Source organism: Dasypus novemcinctus, chromosome 2 (assembly GCF_030445035.2).
Source record: "Dasypus novemcinctus isolate mDasNov1 chromosome 2, mDasNov1.1.hap2, whole genome shotgun sequence".
In the NCBI taxonomy this organism is placed as follows: Eukaryota; Metazoa; Chordata; class Mammalia; order Cingulata; family Dasypodidae; genus Dasypus; species Dasypus novemcinctus.
The window spans coordinates 37182596-37202329 of record NC_080674.1 but is presented as its reverse complement, the minus strand read 5'-3'; the positions used below and the strand labels follow the sequence as shown (position 1 = coordinate 37202329).

Genomic DNA, 19734 nt, shown 5'->3' with positions numbered 1-19734 from the left:
CTCTCTTGAGTTGTTTTTGTGTTTGTTTTGCTTGTTTTTTGTTTTTTAGGAGGCACTGGTGGGAACCCAGTGGGAAGCAGGCACTCAACCACTTGAGCCACATTCGTTCAAATTTTAATATTTCAAAAAATATTTTAAAAGTCTAATGTTCCATGAAGCACTCATTGAGAAATGTTGATATACATTATCATTTTAATGGCTGCATAGTGTAAAAATGTTAGAAATGACCTTAATTTATTTAACTCTTTCTCTATAGGTCAATGTTCCAGTTACTGCCAATCTTGCTGTTATAAATCATGTTACAATAAATTTATTTGTGTAAAGACTTTATTTCTTTAAGATAAAATCCAAAAGTATGAGAGGTTTTTCTGGTTAAAGTTTATGGACACTAAAATTTTGGTAAAAATTATTAAATTGCCTTCAGAAAGTTTATACAAATGTATATTCCCACCAATGGGTCAAAGACTGGGTGTTAGTCTTTTTTTTAATTTATATTTATATGATGGATGAAATGTCACATGGTAACAATTGGAATAAAATTTATTTATGTGAGATTCCTGTCCATATTCTTTGTCCATTTTTCTCTTGAAATATTTGTTTTCCATATTGGGATATAGCAGTTATATATGCAAGTAAGGATATTAGAACTTCATCTGATGTTGCAAACATTTTTTCTGCTTTAAATTTGTTTTTTGTTTTTTTTTTTTAAAGATTTATTTATTTATTTATTTATTTAATTCCCCTCCCCCGGTTGTCTGTTCTCTGTGTCTTTTTGCTGCGTCTTGTTTCTTTGTCCGCTTCTGTTGTCGTCAGCGGCACGGGAAGTGTGGGCGGCGCCATTCCTTGGCAGGCTGCTCCCTCCTTCGCGCTGGGCGGCTCTCCTTATGGGTGCACTCCTTGCGCGTGGGGTTCCCCTACGCGGGGGACACCCCTGTGTGGCACGGCACTCCTTGCACGCATCAGCACTGCACATGGGCCAGCTCCACACGGGTCAAGGAGGCCCGGGGCTTGAACCGCGGACCTCCCATATGGTAGACGGACGCCCTAACCACTGGGCCAAAGTCCGTTTCCCCTGCTTTAAATTTGTTTAAGAAATTTTTTTAACAAGAAAAATTTTAATTTTTAATAAAATGTAATGTATCAATATTTCATTTGTGGTATTAGAAGGAAGGCAAAATACTTAAATATAAAAAAAAGAAAACATTAAAACAGAAGAAAATGAAAATGGAGATGAAATTTCTATAACTTGATGTAGAGGAAGCCTTTCTAAGAATGACATCAAAAGAAGGGATATTAATTGTGTACACTTAACCTTCCATCCAAGATTGTAAATTTTGAACATTGGGTTCCACATCTTTTAAAATTTTGTTTCTCTGTTTGATATCTTCTATCTCATAGATTTTTCAATGTTTGTTTTTTGAGTCATTCTAATTGCCTATTAATTAACTACCAACTCTTTCTTTAGATTGCATTTATGGCTTCTCTTGCAACTCACTTCAGCAACCAGAACAGTGGGATTATCTTCAGTAGTGTTGAGACCAATATTGGAAACTTCTTTGATGTCATGACTGGAAGATTCGGGGCTCCTGTGTCAGGTGAGATGTACAAATAAAGGAATGACTAAGTTAATCAATATATCAAGGAAGGAAGGAAGGAAGGAAGGGAGGGAGGAAGAGAGGAAGGGAGGGAAAGAAGGAGAGGAGGGAGGGAGGGAGGAAGGAAGGAAGGAAGGAAGGGAGGAAGGAAGGGAGGAAGGGAGGAAGGAAGGAAGGAAGGAAATCTAATTGGATTTAAGTCAAGAAATAGGCAGGGCTGTTCTTTCTGGAGGCTCTAGAAGAAAATCTGTTCTTTGTCTTTTTCACATTTTAGAGGTTGCTAACATTCCTTAATTTATGGCCGTATTATTCCAGTCTCTGCTTCTTTTATTCCTTTACTTTCTCCTCTGACTCTGACTTGTGTGTCTTTTTTTTTTAAGAAGGTACTAGGGATTGAACCCAGGACCTCAAACATAGGAAGCAGGCACTCAACCACTGAGCTATATCTGCTCCCCAATGAGAGCTAGTTTTTTATTTGTTTGTTTTGTTTTGTTTTGTTTTTAGGAGGTACCAGGGATCAAACCTGTCACCTTGCACATGGGCGCCCAACACTTGTGTTGCATTCACTCCCCTTCATCTCTCTTATAAGGAGGGTTGTGATTACATTGGGCCCACCTGGATAACCCTGTGTCTCTGTCTCATGATCCCTAATCACACCAGCAAAGGCCTTTTTGCCATATAAGGTACTATTCATGTTTTCTGGGGATTGGGACATGGAACATATTCATACTACAACATGGAACATATTCATACTACAACATATTCATACTACAACCTATGTTTGAGGTCCTGTGTGCTGGCACCACATGATGCTTCAGGCACAATTTGCATTTTTCCCTGCCCGAGCTCTGCAATTACCCATTTTTCCAAAGAGCCCTGGTTCATTTTATCCAATAATGGTATTTAGAAACCAAGATGTGGGTGCTAGGTGAACTCATTGCTACTGGGATATCACTGCATCTAGATCTTGTCAAAGATCTTGCACTAGGAAATATAAGTATGCATATTAACCCATGCATACAAACATATTTATATTTCTTTCTGTATCTGTCTATATGTACATACTGTATATATATTTTTAAATCATGAATTCATACTGATACATCTGATTCCAATCTAGCACCACAAAGTTAATTCTAGCATTCTCCATTGGTTATTTTAACTTCTTTCTTTGAACACAAAGAATCTGGCTTCATAATCTATAATATATATACCTATTTGATCAACCACAGTATACAAATAAACCAGTACAGAATTGCTAACCCATATCACATGAGGAAAAAATTAACTAGGATTCAAAGATTTTATACAGTTCTTTTTATCTTTAGCCTTACAGTAGTCAGTCAAATACTGTCTGCATGCTCTTCCCCGTGTTCTTCAGTGTAGTTACATCATTCATCTGTAATACACTTCAATTTATTTGTAAAAATCTCACCTAGAGCTTCCCCCATGTTCAGGTTGATTTTTTAAATATTTGTGTGCAGTAAAATTCATTCTTTGTGTTGTAAATTTCTTTGGGCTTTGACAAGTGCATAGAGTTATAGAAATAATATATCCACTGTATCAAGAGAATAATTCCATCAACTCCAAAATTCCCTTGTGCTATCCCTGTAGTTCACTCCTGCCAACCCCAACCCCTAACAATTATGCACTTTTCCACCCTTCTATTTCCAGAATGCCATATAAATGGAATCATACTATATATAGCTTTCTGGGTCTGGCTTCTTTCACTTAGCAACATATATTTGAGATTCATCCATGTCCTTGTATGAATCAATGATGTCTTCCTTTTTATTGCTAAATAATATTCCATCGAATGGATGTTTCACAGTTTATCCATTCTTGGTTTAAAGGATTTTTAGGCTATTGGAGAATTGACTATAATTGCATGATGTCTCTCTTTAGCTTTGATAGTATTTCTGAAGTCTACTTTGTTTAATATATTATAGCTACTCCAGCTTTCTTTTGATTAGTGCTTGCATGGCATATTTTTCCATACTTTTACTTTTAACATATGTTTTTATGTTTGAAATTATTTTCTTGTAGACAAGAAATCTCATATTTTCTGTCTCTTAACCAGCGTATTTAGATCATTCACATTTAATGTGATTATTATTATTATTTTTAAAATCTGACCACCTCTCTCCATCTCCAACATTATTACACTGGTCCAAACAAGAGAAATATATTTTCTTTTTTTGTTTTCTTTTATTTATTTATTTCTCTCTCCTTCCCCCCATTGTCTGCTCTCTGTGTCTATTCACTGTGTGTTCTTCTGTGTGTGCTTGCATTATCTGGCGGCACTAGGAAACTGCATCTCTTTTTTTGTTATTGTTGTGTCATTTTGCTGCATCAGCTCTCTGTGTGTACAGTGCCAGTCCTGGTAGACTGTGCTTTTTTCATACAGGGTGACTCTCCTTGCGAGGCGCATTACTTGTGTGGGGGGCACCCTTACAAGGGGGCGCCCCTGCATGGCACAGCACTCCTTGTGTGCAGCAACATTGCACGTGGGTCAGCTTACCACATAGGTCAGGAGGCCCTGGGGATTGAACTCTTGACCCTCCATATGGTAAATGGACGCTCTATCAGTTGAACCACGTCTGCTTCCATAATGTGATTATTAACATGCTCAATTTAAATTCTATCCTTTTCTGTTTTCTATTTGTTTTACCTATTATTGCTTATCTTTTTTCTTTTTTTCTGCCTTCTCTTGAGTCATTAGGCATTTTTCATTATTCCATTTTATCTCCTTTATTCACTTATATTTAAATCTCTTTCCTAAATCTTTCTTAGTCATTGCCTTCGAGTTTAGAATATCAACTTTTAATTAGTCAGAATCTAACTTCAAATAATATTAGGTCACTCAAAATATAGTGTATGACCTTACAACACTATATTCCTAACTTTTTCCTCTTATCTTTTGTACTGTTGTCATAAGTTAAATTTTACGTATGCTATAAATACACATTAAATTGCTACCATTTTTGCTTTAGACACTAAGTTATCTTTGAAAATAGTGCTCCTCAACCAGGGATTATTTTTGCCCCAAGGGACTTTTGGCAATGTCTCAAAGCATTTTTGTTGTCATGACTGGGTAAGTAGTGCTATTAGCATTTTATGGTTAGGGATCAGGAATGTTGCTAAACATTTAAAAATGCACAGAAGCCCCTCTCATACAAACATAATAAAGAATTATCCATTCCAAAATGTCAAGAATATCATGGTTGAGAAATTTTTAAAATATATTTTACCTTTTCTAGTGTTCTACCTTTCTTTGTGGAGATGTCAATTTCTATCAGATTCGATGTTCCTTCTGCCTGAAGAACTTTCTTTAATCTTTCTTTAATAAACCTGATGACAATAAATTATTTCAGTTTTCTTAGCCAGGGAAATCTTTATTTATTCTTTATTTTTGAAAGATATTTTCATGGAGTATAGAATCCTTGGTTGACATGATTTTTTGTTTTTGTTTTTTTGTTTCAGTACTTTAAAGATGTTACTTCATTGTCTTCTAGTTTGCATGGTTCTTAAAAGATGCCTGATGTAATTCTTACCTTTGTTCCAACACCTCTTCTCTCTGGTTACCTTCGAATTTTTTCTGTCTTTTGTCTTTAGCATTTTGAATATGATATGCCTAGGTTGTGTTTTCTGGGAGAGGAGGGAGGTGATTGCATTTGGTGGTTTCTGAGCTTCTTGGATCTCCAGCATCTGGCATTAAATTTTGGAAATTGTTTTACCATTATTTTTTCAAATATTTTGTCTGCCCCAATATCACACTCTTCTACTTTTGGGATTCTAATTATACATAAGCAATATTATTTGATATTATCATATATGGATTGGGTACTCTTTTCTTCCCTTTGTGTTTCAATTTGGGTAATTTCTAGAGCTCTATCTTCAAGTGCACTGGTTATTTCCTCAACTGGATCAAGTTTACAGTTATACCCATCAAAGCAATTTTTCACCTGTGTTACTGTAAGCCTTCATTTGTACTCTAAAGAAGAGTTGATATTCATGAATATTCCACAGGCACTTGAAAAGAAGCTTTCAGTGTATTCTCACTGTCAGATCTTCTTTATTTATTATATTACTTTAGGTCTTCTATATCTGTGCCCATTGTTTTGATTTACACTTGATCTGGCTTAGACAGAGAGCTTAATTAAAATATTTTACTGCTAGAGTTTTCCTGCCTACTTTGCCTTTTTGTCTCCTATAAATTCTGCTTAATTAAAGATGTTGCTCTGCTTTTTTTGGCATGTAATTAATAGCAACTATTATATATTCATTATGAGTTGGACCCTTTAGCATTACTATAATATCCATTCTTTGTCTCATTTAATGTTTTTCTGTAGGGTAAATATACTTTTGATATTATGATAATGATCCCCTGTTTTCCTATTGTTTACCTCCTCTACTTTGTTATATTTGTTGTATTTCCTACTACCTTTGTTTTAGATATGTCTCTTGTATATTGTTGCAATTGAGTTTTTCTTTGGAGTTTAATGTCATAGTCTGTGTCTTTTAATAGATGAGTTAAGTGTACAGTTATTGTTATGATAGATATACTTAACTTGCCATGTTATTTCATGCTTTCTGTTTTTATAATTATTTTTAATTCTTTTCCTTAGTTTTTGTTGTTTTTGTTATTTTTTTCCCCTGATATGTGGGAAGGTTTGTATATTTGTTCATCTTTATCATTATATACTATCCTTAGACTTCACTTCTTTAGAAGTATCTATTCCTCTTCCTCTGCCTTCTCCTTTCTCCCCTTCACTACCTAATTTCAGGCAAGAGTGTTTTATTTCTTGGTGTTTAACTTTCTGTTTTATGAATGACTTAAGTAATTTTTTAATCACTTGATTTGCAACTTTAAATAACAGAGTTTGACTTCCAGCTATTACAAAGAGCCATTCAATGAGATTTTTCTGTGCTCCATCTTCTCTTTCCCTTCTCTTTACAATTTTTGGTGGTTGAATCATTTATACATTGTCAGGGTATGTGGCAATTATATTCTACTTTGCCAATATTATCCCTACCTATGGTTTAGACTTATCTTGCAGTTAAATATGTTCAGTGGTCATTATTAGTCATTTTAACAAATTTCCCAGACATCTCTTGATTAGATAAACTTCACCTTCTAGTTATTTTCTCAAAAAGGTTTATGACACCAATATTTTCTAAGATTTTATGCATTCTAAATTCTTTGCCAGTTACCCAGGATATATATAAAAACCTTGACCTACATTTTCTATGTCAACTTTTGGAATTGTGGCTTGGAAAACTGTAATAATTTTGACATTTTCCTCTGGTAATTGAATTAATATTTTTGCTTGAGTCCCCAAAGAATTCTTTCCTTATCTTCAAAGTCCAATGACTTTTCCTGGATAAAACTTGATCATTCTAGATCAATTTTTCTTGCTATACAGCATATTCTTTTTGGCCAGGACAGCTTCCTTTAATTATATTCTTAAAATTTAAATATAAGTGGAACCGTTTGTTTCACTGTTGTTTTTCTCCTTAGTGTACCAGGGGGGAATGGCAGTGGGGTGGTCAGGCAGTAAGGGGGTAGATACATTGTCTATAGAATGTTTTTGAAGTATAATAAAACCAGTTAAAAATCAGTGGACTTTTATTATCATCCTATGCCAGCAATTCTAAATAAGGTCAGTGATAAAATACTTCTCCCTGGAGTGCACCACTCCCCGCACATGCGTCTTCCTCACTTTAGTACACCACTGGTTAACTTCTTTGAAGACTCCATTTGCTTTTAACTTTCTTAACCTTTTCTGTATCTATCATTTTCTCTAACTTTTTGCTGTTCTTTGTTTCCATTTCATGTTGTTTGTCTTTCAAATTTCTGTCCTCCATATCCCTAATCATGTCTTCTTGGGGTTTATTTACCCTTTTGCTTCTTCTAATATCCTTTGTCTTATATCTATAATGTTTCATTTTTCTTTTTCTATGTTTTACATTAGTCATAATGCTCTAGTTTTCAGTTCCCCCTATTGTTTGGCCATTTCTTCCATGAGTCCTTGCATTCTGTTATAATGTTCTTTATAGAGGTATTTGTTTCATTAATACATTTGAACTCATGATGGAATATTTGGTTATGTTTTTCATCTGCTGCATGGCAACATTTCTTCTTGGTCACTGTTCTTCAGCTGTTCTTTTCTATTTTATTCAGTTAACTTACAGTTGAATGAGTTGGATTTCCCCAAACCAGCCATATGCAGCAGTTTCTTGGGGAGGAAGAGGCACCAAAGCAATATGCCAGGATCAGTAACTCAATAGCCCTCCCTGCTGCCAGGGGACTGATTGATTCTTTTCAGTATGGTGCCTCTGCATTTCCTGTGTGGCCACACTTTTGTCTCCTAGTTTTGCATAAAATGGATAATTTTTCTGTTTTTGTTAATTCTCCCTGTTTCCCTAAATGGTCTCCAGAAGTGGGAAAAAAAGGAAAATTCTGATAGATGCAATGGCCATGTCAGAATTGTTACATACTTTTTTTGTAATTAGAGAAGTTCTGAGTGTACAAAACAATCATGCATGAAATAAAAGAATGCTTTTAATGTGTTCCTTTTTCTACCCAGTTACAGTCAGAAGTGAATTGATGTATGAAGAGCTAAAAGAAATCTTTTGTCACAATTTAATAGGCGTTAAACATCTTTCTGTGATTTTCTGCTCTGATGGTTTGTTATAATTTTCCTATAACTGTAATGTTATATACTCTCTGTGTCATAAGATTATTTAAGTGCCTAGATACACCTAGTCAATGGTCCTATTGTTTTCGATTGCTTTATAATTGAAGTCCAAGATATAGTTAGTTTTTAAAAATTCTCTTGGGTACATTAGTCCAACATAGTGACCATCACTTGGCTCCCACAGTTTACTGTTTAACCCTCAGACATTAGGTTGCATAAATGACCATTTTTTACTTTTCAACTTTGGGAGTGATGGAACAGAGAAAGCTGATTTTGAATTACAGTAAAACAAAGACCTAAAAACTGTAATGCAAGTATGTTGCCTCTAGTACCTTCCCTTGAAAAGGAATGCCATGTGTGGCTATACCACATATTCACTCTATATTTCCAACTCTAGACTTTTCATTTATTCAGCATGTGGTTTCTTAGACTGTTATTTCTAAAATGTTTCTGCAATCATTTTCATACTACTCATCTTTTCAGGAAAATATTATCTTCTCCTGTCACTTTGGTCCCAGCTTTATCTTCTTGAAGAATTGAAAATTGTCCTTTTTAGGGGGGAAGGAGTATCTAAAATGAAGTTTTGTAAAACGTAAAAATCCTCAACAAGTATAAACCACTTTCTTTGAGTCCTGTAATCTGTGGACCCTTCTCCATGCATATGAATGGACATGACTGATTTTTATACCACTTTCTTTACTCCTAGTGCATTGAATATGCATGCATGGCACCTAATGAAGTATAATATTTCCTTTATTCATTTGGTTCAACTTGACTCAGAAACAGATGGATCAACATGACATCATCACAGCTTCTATCTTACTTGATTGCACCTTTGGAAAAGAGCATAGATTTGCCCACTACATTTTAAATATTTCTGGGTTTTTCTCTTGCAAGGCTATTAGTTTAAAAACATAACATGGAAACCAATAAGCATTTGATGACTCACACTCACCTTTCCAAAATGCAGTCCCAATTCCAAGATCATTTGGAGTCTGGAAGTTGTCCTTTTCAGCTCGTCTCTCTTGTATTGGACTATTCTTAAACAGTCAGTAGAAGTATCTTCTATGCTGATATTTATAGTGTATCAGGTCATATTAAATTGCTTTCAATTTAAAAGAGCCCAAAGCTCTTACAGAAAAATTCATATCTCTTAAAATATGTGGAAATGAAGAACATCTAGACCTGAGTCTAGGTTTGATCTTTTTTATGATTATGTTTTTCTTTTTTTATCTTTCTTTTTAATTTTTTAAAATTTTTAAATAAGTTTTAGCTTGCATATATAAATGTTACATCAAAATTATAGGGAATTCCCATACCCCCTTCCCCCACCTTCCTACACCAACATCTTTCACTAGTGTGGCGCATTTACTACAATTGATGAATACACATTGAAGCATTGGTCCTAACCATGGACTATAGTTTACATTAGAGTTTACACTTTGCCCCTCACAATTTTATAGGTTTTGACAATAATGTATAATGGCCTGTATCTGTCATTGCAATGACATGCAGGAAAATTCCAATGTCCCAAATATGCCCCCATGTCATACCTATTCTTCCCTCTCCCTCCCTTCAGAATCTCTGGTGTCCACTTCTTTTATATCAATGATACAAGTTCTTCCATTGCTACAATAATAAATCTATAATAGAATAATAATAAGTTTAGTTTAGTCCATTTTTCATTCCCCAATCGTGAGGATTTTGGGATGGTGAGGCCCACACTGTTTCTGATTGAGAGGGGGCTTAGATCCCATGGGGCAGATGGATGGAACTGTCTTGCTTGCAGTTGTAGATACTTTCTGTTTTTGGGAATGGACACTGTCCATCATCATTGTTTTGTTAGTTGTCCCAGGTGAGTTCAATGAACTGGAGAGTAGGTGCTGCAACTCTGCTGAGATTCAGGGCTCAGCCAGCATATGAACAGAATGAAGATTAAGTTCCTGAGACATTTAATTAACAAATATAGTGCTAATTATAGGTTCAAATAAAAAGGGCAGAAGAGCCAAGTGTAGGGAAATTATAAATAAGTCTTACTCTGATACACTGGGGAGCTTATATTCCAAAGTAAGACCTACTGACAGCATGCTGAATTCCTGAGACAGTGTCTGGATGTCTGTTTGAGGCACTGTTTACTGTGGCAGTCAATGAGATCTTGCTGAGACATGCATAAGCATAACCTCTGGAATAACCTCCTGACACACTTTGAAATCTCTTAGCTATAAAAACTCATTTGTATTTAATATTTCCACCTTTTGGCCAAGGTCTTTTTCCAGATGCATCACTAGTTGGCATTTGGTAATAATCCCTTGGTGCCAGTGAGGCTTATCTCTGGGAATCGTGTCCCACACTTGAAAGAAGGTGGTGAGTTTATATGCTGACTTTGGCTTAGATAGAGGACACATTTGAGCAATAGGGAAGCTTTCAGGAGATAACTCTTAAGCAATATTTAATACTAGGATAAGTTTCAATTTCACAAGAAAAGGCTCATGAGTACAATCATCAATATCAAGGGCTGGCATAATGGTCTGTTCTCCTTTGTTAGGCACTGCCCATGTGCTCAGGGGATTCTTGCTGCTCTATTAGAGAATGCAGAAGGACTCCCCAGGATGGGAATTCAATATTCTGTTGGTTATTATGTGGGTCTCCACCCACCAAGACAACACTCCATGAATACTTGAACATATTCTTATGCCTTAGAGGCATGCCTCAGGTACACCCCCCTCACACATTCCCCCCATCACCAACACCCCAAAACAGTGATCATCCCTGCCACAGAGGTGACCCTTCTGCAATCCAAAAATTCACCCAAAACAAAGCCAGAAAAAGAGCCATATAAAATTAATGTGAAGATAAAATAATAACAATAAATAACAAATAAAATACAAAAATAAAAAATAAAAAATAAATGTGTCTTTCATTACTGTTAAATCTGTTCTCTCATGTACAGTGACAATTTCTTCCATATGTTCCCCCATGTCTTTTTTTTTTCCTCTTTATCTTCAAAGAAGCTTTAGGTTACACAAAGTTCACAAATATGAAGAATTCCCATATACCCAATGCTAGGTTGGATCTTACGGTTTAGTGTACATAATTTCACCAGTTTGTAATGAATAAAATGAGAAATTACAGGAGTTATTTTTTTAGATCTAGTAAACATTTATTCTGCAATCCAGAACCTCCTCATCTTTGACTAACACCTATGGCAAGTATATTCATCCATTGTAATGTTACACTTGGCTCATTTTCTAAGGCCACAAAAGGCCAACTGCCCATCTCAAGCAGGGCTTTGTATAATACTTTGTTGATATATAATACTTTGTATAATATTTTGTTGATCCTGCTGCAATGCTGATTATAGTTAACCTGTACTAGAAATAACATATACTTTTCATTAAGCTCTTTGTCAGAAGAAGAGGCAAGATGATAGGGCCAAAATTGAGTGTTTTAGCTTGCTAAAGGTTGTTGTATTAGTCAGCCAAAGGGGTATTGATAAAAAATACCAGAAATTGGTTGGTTTTTATAAAGGGTATTTATTTGGGGTAGGAGCTTAGATACCAGGCTATAAAGCATAAGTTACTTCCCTCACCAAAGTCTATTTTCACATGTTGGAGCAAGATGGGTGCCAACATCTGTGAGGGTTCAGGCTTCCTGGGTTCCTCCCTTCCAGGGTCTTGCTTCTCTCTGGGTTCAAAGTTCCTCCCTTCCCAGGGCTTACTTCTTCATGGGCCCAGGGTTTCTCTTTTCCTGGGGTTGGCTTCTCTTTCCTTTGTGTGCTTATTTTTCGGGGCTCCAGGTTAAGGCTTCAGCATCAAACTCCAACATCAAAACTCCAACATCAGAAACCCTCAGCTCTGTTCTTTGCCATGTCTTTTATCCGTGAGGCCCCACCTCTTGGTGGGTGGGGACTCAATGCCCTAATCATAACTCAATCATGTCCAGGTATGGATCAGATTATAAACATAATCCAATATTTCTTTTTGGAATTCATCAATAATATAAAACTGCTACAGTTGTCAATGCAAATTACCAGAAATGGGTTGGCTTTTATAATGGGAATTTATTAGGGTAAAATCTTACAATCCTGGCACTGTAGGAAGGTCCAAATCAAGGCATCATTAGAGATACTGTCTTACCAAAGGTCAGCTGCTAACAATCCTGGACTCCTGCTATGTGGCATGGCAAAATGGCTGCTGGTCGCTGCCTCCTCCTCCAGGCTCACTTTCTCCCTGAGCTCAGTTGTGGGCAATAAGGCATATGGTTCACCCTTCTAGCCTCTCTCTCTCAGCCCCGTAGGGTTTCTCAGTCTTACTGTGGCTGCAGGTCATCCTGGAGTCCTCTCTCACATGGCAGGGTAAAATGGCAGCTTTCTTTCTCTATGTGTCTCTGTATGTTTTTCCCATTTATAAAGGACTCCAGCAAGAGGGCTGAGACCTACCCTGGGTCATGCTCACTGAAGTACTCTAATCAAAGGCCCCCAACTGAATCCATCCCAATTAAAGAGTCCCACATAAATAGGTTTACGTGCACAGGAATGGGTTTGCTTAAGAACATAATTTTCTGGGGTCCACAAAAGACTCAAACCAGCATAATAAGATAGACTCCTTTCCTTAAGAACTTTGTAATCTTGTGGGGAGCACAAATAAACATTGAGAAAATCTCAAGAAATTGTAAAGAATTTTGAAGTTAAGAGAAGATAAAGATAAAGGTCAAGAGGAAGCTACATGCTGTATAGAATATCAAACAAAAGAAAGGTTGCAGTGATTTGGCACATCTCCCTGCTATCTCTGAGTCCTCAATGTACACTCTGTTAATATAAATATGGAAAAAAATCTCCTTTTTCAGGTGTGTATTTCTTCACCTTCAGCATGATGAAACATGAGGATGTAGAGGAAGTGTATGTGTACCTCATGCACAATGGCAATACAGTCTTCAGTATGTACAGGTGGGTGGCCTTTTCTATTACACATGCCATCCAGGCCATTGTTTGCTCAAAGGATGCCCAATGCCAGGGATCAACAGAGTCTGGCATGATCTCTGTCCTCAGTGAGTGCTCCCATATACCAATATATGGCCAGATTACAACTGCTATTTGGAAAGAAATAAATTTGATGAATTTGAGCTTCAATAGGTTGACACAGGGCCCTCATCTAGTTACTAGAAACACTTCCCATTACCATGCATTGCATTCTTTTCTTAACTCTTCCACCCCACCTTCTTTTTCTGCTCTTTCTTCTGCTTTCCTCCTTTCTATACCCTTTTTTCCTAAATCTAAACCCTGTTGATGGTCTTCTTTATTGCCCCCACAGGCCAGCAGATTGAAAGAAATGGTCCTATTTAGGCTGTGCTTCTCCTGCTGATCACAGAAACTTGGCCCTATGGCTCCTTAGGGGAAAATTCTTTTAGAAAGGAATATTGCAATTCATTCTGATGTAAGCCTAGGATGTGCACCAAGCCAAAACCTTTCCTATAATTATATGAGCTGTAAGTTATCTATGAAAAACGTGGTCACTGTTATCGTTTTTCCTGTTATTTTTAATGACTTCTGAAGATTGCCATATTTTCTTCTGGAGCCTGGAAGAATGACTTTGAAATGTTAAGGGAAAAAGATGAGTTATGGAAATATAACTGCTGCAAAAAAATGATTCAGATTATACTGTCACAAATATAAAAGAACTTGATTTTTCTTGACCATTTTAGGACAAAATTTCTTGGAGGAGAGGAGTGTGGGGGTTTTGGGAGAAGGAATCTTCACCTAGTTCTTGAGGGACCCAGGCTGGTTGCACTGGTTTCTAAATTCTCTCTGGTCATTGTCTTTGCCAGAGTCAGGAGGAAGAAAGAGCAACGAGCTTGTGGAAATTCTTTTGCTTAAGGAATTCCATTCAGAGAACTTCACTATGCCCTCCTCCTTCTTCCCCCAGTGGAAAGGAGGCAAGGGAATGTAGTCTAGGTCCTATGGAAAAAGGGAAAGAGGATTCTTTGCATAGCTAGCTTCTTTGCCACTATGTTATCAAATATTGGTTGAAACTTTTCCCCACTCTTAGAATACCTGTGCCCCCATCTTACCTCCACAAGATCCTGTCTAAACCCCAGTCATTGCATCCATCCTAGAATGAAATAAATTCCTTGACTATTTTTTTCTTTGTCTACAGATTCTGTTCTCTGAAAGAGTCTCCCTTGTCCATTTCTCTCCATGGCCACATCCAAAAGCTGAGTAGATCCTCCTTGGGGCTCGTTCATAGCCTGCTTCCTTCTATGCACATTTGAAAGTTTAAGAGTATCTACTTGAACATCTCTAGCCTGTTTTAGGACAAATGCAGGTTTTTTGACAATACTCTTTCCTCAAAAACTTAGTAGGCTTTTGCTCCTTTTACTTCAGGTCAGCTACATATGTTAGCAAGCCACACCTGATGTTCTTTTCTTGACAGATAGGTTTTTCAGTGTATTTCTTTGCTCTCTTGTCCCCATGGCTCTTCCTCTCTCAACTTAGTATGGCTACCATCAGGACTTCTAAAACAATAGTTTAGGTGCAAAGGCAAAAATTTTTAAGCCCATCTGATGCTGCCACAGGCTATTTCTATTTGGTTGAATGAGAAGTCTTAATGGGAAGATAGCTTTATCTCTGTCTTCTAGGTAGAAAAATACTTGGTTTTTCTTTATTTTAAAGATTTACCCCCCCTCCCCCCCCGTTGTTGTCCATTCACTGTGTGTTCTTCTGTGACCGATTCTATCCTTATCAGTGGCACCGGGAATCTGTTTCTTTTCGTTTGGTCATCTTGTTGTGTCAGCTCTCCGTGTGTGTGGCGCCATTCCTGGGCAGGTTGCATCTTCTTTCACGCTGGGCGGTTTTCCTTACGGGGCGCACTCCTTGTGTGTGGGGCTCCCCTATGTGGGGGACACCCCTGCATGGCAGGGCACTCCTTGCGCGCATCAGCACTGCGCATGGGCCAACTCCACACGGGTCAAGGAGGCCCAGGGTTTGAACCGTGGACCTCTCGTGTGGTAGACGGATGCCCTAACCACTGGGCCAAGTCCACCTCCCGTATTTGGTTTTTCAAACCCAGTTAAACCCCAACTTTCTAGATTCTACCTGTATCTTCTTCTGTAAATCTATCAATTCTTTTCTATGCGCATCTTTTTTAGGAAAATCTTTTTAAAAAATAGCAAACAGCATTTCATCTTTTTGTCCAGTCTCTTCCCTTATTTAGAGTACAGTTTTAGTAGGTAGTTCTACCTTGCAAATTAGCATATGCTTTACAAGATATTTTGCCACAGCGTATCCTGGAGCTCCAGCTTTCTAGCCCACAATATCTGTTTTTCTCAGCACTCCCTGCTTGGTCATGAGCTGATACAATGTATTTTAGTTTGATTATGGCAGCACCCTTCTTCAGTACCAAATTTGAGATTAGTTAGTATGCTAATTTTCCCGAGCTTCTATCACAAATACCACAAACTGATTGTGGCTGAACAAGAGGAATTTGTCTCATGGGTTAGAGGCATTGACAAGACCATGCTCTGTCCTGGAGTTGGTAGCATTCCGGGGTTGGCTTGCAGCAGTCCGTTGGGCTCCTTGGCTTGAATCCCTGCCTCACACCACATGGTGATGTCCTCTCTTTTCTTCTTGCTCTTCTGGTTTCTACTTTCTTCTGGCTCTTCCCTATAGCCTCCTTTCCAACTCTGGCTCCTACTTTCTGCTGACAAGGCCTCCAGTAATCCCAATTAATATCCACCCTCATTCAGTGGCGCCACACCTTAACTGGAAATAACATCTTGAAGAGATCCAATTTGTAACAAGTTCACATGCATAGGAATGTAGTTTGAGATTAAGAACATGTCTAAATCAGAATACATAATTCAATCTGCCACGATTAGGGTATGCTAAACTGCTGTAATGTAGACCCAAAATGAAATGACCCCAAGATAAAAGAAATTTCTTTCTTTCTCATAGAACAGTTCAGAGTAAATATGACAGTCTTTGAGAACCCAGGCTTCAATGTGTGATTTCCACTGTCATTACCATTCCAGAAAGTCATAATGGGGAAGCAGCATGGAAGCATGTTCATGAGAGTTATATTGAGAGTTTTATTGGCCAGGTCTAGAAGTGGTACATTTCTGACTACATGCAATTTAGGGAATGTAACCACAGGACTGTACTTAAATGCGTGAAGGTCTGGGATAGAAGGGAAGGACAGATTTTAGTAAAGAGCCAACCATCTCCTGTGAAAACTAAGTAGCTGATACCCTTTTTTCTTTTCAGCTACGAAACAAAGGGGAAATCCGATACATCTAGCAACCATGCAGTGCTGAAGCTGGCCAAAGGAGATGAGGTTTGGCTGAGAATGGGCAATGGTGCTCTCCACGGGGACCACCAACGCTTCTCTACCTTTGCAGGCTTCCTTCTCTTTGAAACTAAGTAAATATGTGAATAAACCAGCTCCACCTTGGGGAAGCCTTGTAACTGAGATGGTATTGCTATGATCTGAGGCACATTGGAGTTGAGGTTTCTATATGCCGTATTTTAAAAATATATCTATATGTTACATTGCTAATTGTGCTGCGGGACACCAATAACGTTGGATATCTCAGGTGCTCAGAAGAATATAACCACCGAATGGTGTTCCCAAGCAACCTTGACTAATATACCCTGCACCTTTATCACTCTTCCCTAAGCACCTAAAAAATAATCTCCCTTTGAGGCAGGTTGGAAATAGTTGCTCCCATCAAAGCAGCCATTTGCAAAGTCTTTGGCTACTTTTTTCTCATTTTGGAACCAGCTTATAGGAATCCCTGAAGTTTTGAGTTCATGGTTCTTTATAACATTTCAGAGAACAGGCGCAGTGATTATGATGGGTCTGGGACAAAGAGAGGGGCACTTGCTAGGACCTAGGTATACAGAAAAATGTAGAAAGCCTGGACTAGGAAGTAACACTTTGATCCAGTGAGTCAATACTCATGAATAAAGTATAAATATTTGCTAGTAATTCAGATAGTTTTTATGTAGCAAAAATATTTACAAGGCCCACAAATATTTGACTCTTCCTTCCAATGAGGACACTATTGTAATCCAATCTTGTCTTCTAAGATTTGGAAATAGAATTTTCTCATGCTCCAGACTTGGATTTATCAGATCTGGCTTCTCAGATTGACTCTAGTGGTATTTCTTAATTTCTCTGTTGGCTCTGCCCTGCAGAATCATTTAGGTGACCTTAGGTCTACGAGGAATAGATAGTTATCCTCTTCATTTCATTTGATTCAGAAATTACCCCCAATAAATTTATATTTTACATGCACTGACATGTCATATTGAATGAACTTTAATTATATGTTGTCAAACTAACAGAAAATGTAAGGGTATGCCATTTAAGAGACACATAAAATCTCAGAATCCTTTATTTAATCAAAATGATATGACTTCCTTTATTATCATGTATGCTCAGTATTCACAGAGCAGCTATTATGAACCAGGTATTGTAGGAAGTGCTGTTTCACTTTTGCCTATGTCTGTGCCCCCACCAATAAAATCTATTCTCAAAGGATTAAGATTTGCTGCCAAAACAATATTCCCAAAAATGGGCCATAAGTTCTGAGGATGGTACCTGAAGAGAAGTTGATAGTTTATTTTAAACAAAGAAAGCATTATTGGGATATGTGTTTACCCTTATATAAAATCATATTTAGAATGTACTTTAGGGCTGCCTACCTGAAAATTATTGTATAGGAAATTCCCATAGAAGTAATGAGTCCTTAATTTATTTTCTATTACAATATCAATTTCCACATAGGCTTCCTAACTATGCATTTACTTGTATTGATTTCTGCCTACAGTAGAAGGCAAAGAGAACTAATTAGGGTTGCCCTATCAATTAACTTAGAGTTTTCCATCTCAGCTCAGCCTTTGGCCCCTTTTCTCTGATCCACAAATATTTTTAAACCCTTCCTGAAACCACATGCAATGCTATCTTAAAGCGATATTAGCTGTACTGTGCTTGATCAGTATCTTATATCTGTGATTTTGTATATGTTTTTCCCCTGGGACTGTGGGGGTGTGGGTTGGGGGTTACTATTCCCAAATGTTGTATGTATTTTGTAGACAAGTTTTGCTAATAGATATTTGAATGTTGCATTTTGCCCAAAGGAATTTCATATTTGAAGAATATACAGTACTAACAAATTGACTTAGACAAACATTTTGGCATGCCTTTTCACAAAACTGTAGCAAGAAAAATGTAATTAGCAATATATGGAAATAAACACATCTTTGTTAAATTTACTGTTTTAAGTGTTATTAAGGTTTAATAGTCATAAAATTGTAAGTCACTATGGTTTGTTAATATAAAGTTAAAATCAATTCATGCCAGTATGGGAAGAGCCATACACATTGGAAACATGGGCACAGGGCAGGGTTACCTACCTCTAGAAAACCTCCACTTTTCAGTTATCCATTGTTATAACTTCAGCTCTTTTTGTCTTTAAGATATTGATGTATCAAGGGTCTCATACCAAAATCTGAATCTCTCTAAGAGGAAGGGTCTTTGTCGTACATCTGAAGTCTTTCCATATTGATGCCTAAATTCCAGTTTTCCCCTTAGTAGAGACACTCAAGGTTTGGTTGTAGGCAGGTGGAAAGCATCTCAGGCTTGTAAATAACAAGTCCCAAGTGTGAGAAAAAGTGATTAGCAAGGGAGATAGGAGAAGCCTAAGATAAATATCAATGTGTTCACAATTTTACCTAGGACCAGAATTAAACATAAAACACTGAGTTCACAAGTCTTCCTAAAACTGTATTGCTACAAAGGAGACAGTAGGTCATGGGAAATTGAAATGTTTTGTCTAAGCAACCACCTTTTTAATTCTAAATTCAAAATGAAGTCCATGCCCCAGTGGGTTCTGGCTTGCTGCTAGAATGCACAACGGTGCAGAGCTCCCTCACATAAAGAATGGGTTGAGTTACATTCCAGTGTAGAAAATCCTTTGGACAACAAAGCAATTATATTGAAGGAATTTTTTTTCAGCATTTTGTGAATAAAAGCTAGAGTAAAAAATATTCAAACAAGTAATGGAATATGCAAATATAAATTCCAAAAGATGTGGCTAGTATTATTAAGTATGTCCTTTGTGCAAGGTTCTGTGCTTATCCACGGGTTACTATGGTAATTAAGGTACAAGTTTTACCTTCCATGATTTTTCTCCTTAATGGAATAAGAAAAAACAGAGCCAAGGGGCTAGGGACTCATAGGAGAGAGAAACCTTATCCAGCTTGGGGGAGAAAGGGTGTGTGTGTGTGCAAACCTTGTGGAAAAGATGGTATCTGATGGCTAGATATGGCTTGCTGCTTTGTTATGGTTAGAGTGTTATTTTGCTTAATGTCTTTTTTTTTCTTTTCTGATTGTAAACATTGTAGAAATTTTATAAAATACATAGAAGTACTAACAAAAAAT

At 37.1% G+C, this 19734-nt stretch overlaps 1 protein-coding gene across 2 annotated transcripts in view; it reads left to right on the top strand.

Moving 5' to 3' along the window:
• C1QTNF3 (C1q and TNF related 3) overlaps positions 1-18566 on the top strand; it is a 34423-nt gene extending 15857 nt beyond the window's left edge. For both annotated transcript variants that reach the window (XM_058307646.2, XM_058307644.2), the window contains exons 4-6: positions 1466-1595; positions 13142-13241; positions 16554-18566. In XM_058307646.2, coding sequence (XP_058163629.1) covers positions 1466-1595; positions 13142-13241; positions 16554-16713 — 390 coding nt within the window. In that variant the 3' untranslated portion in view covers positions 16714-18566. The remainder of the gene's footprint in view (positions 1-1465; positions 1596-13141; positions 13242-16553) is intronic.
• The last annotated feature ends 1168 nt before the right edge of the window (positions 18567-19734 follow it).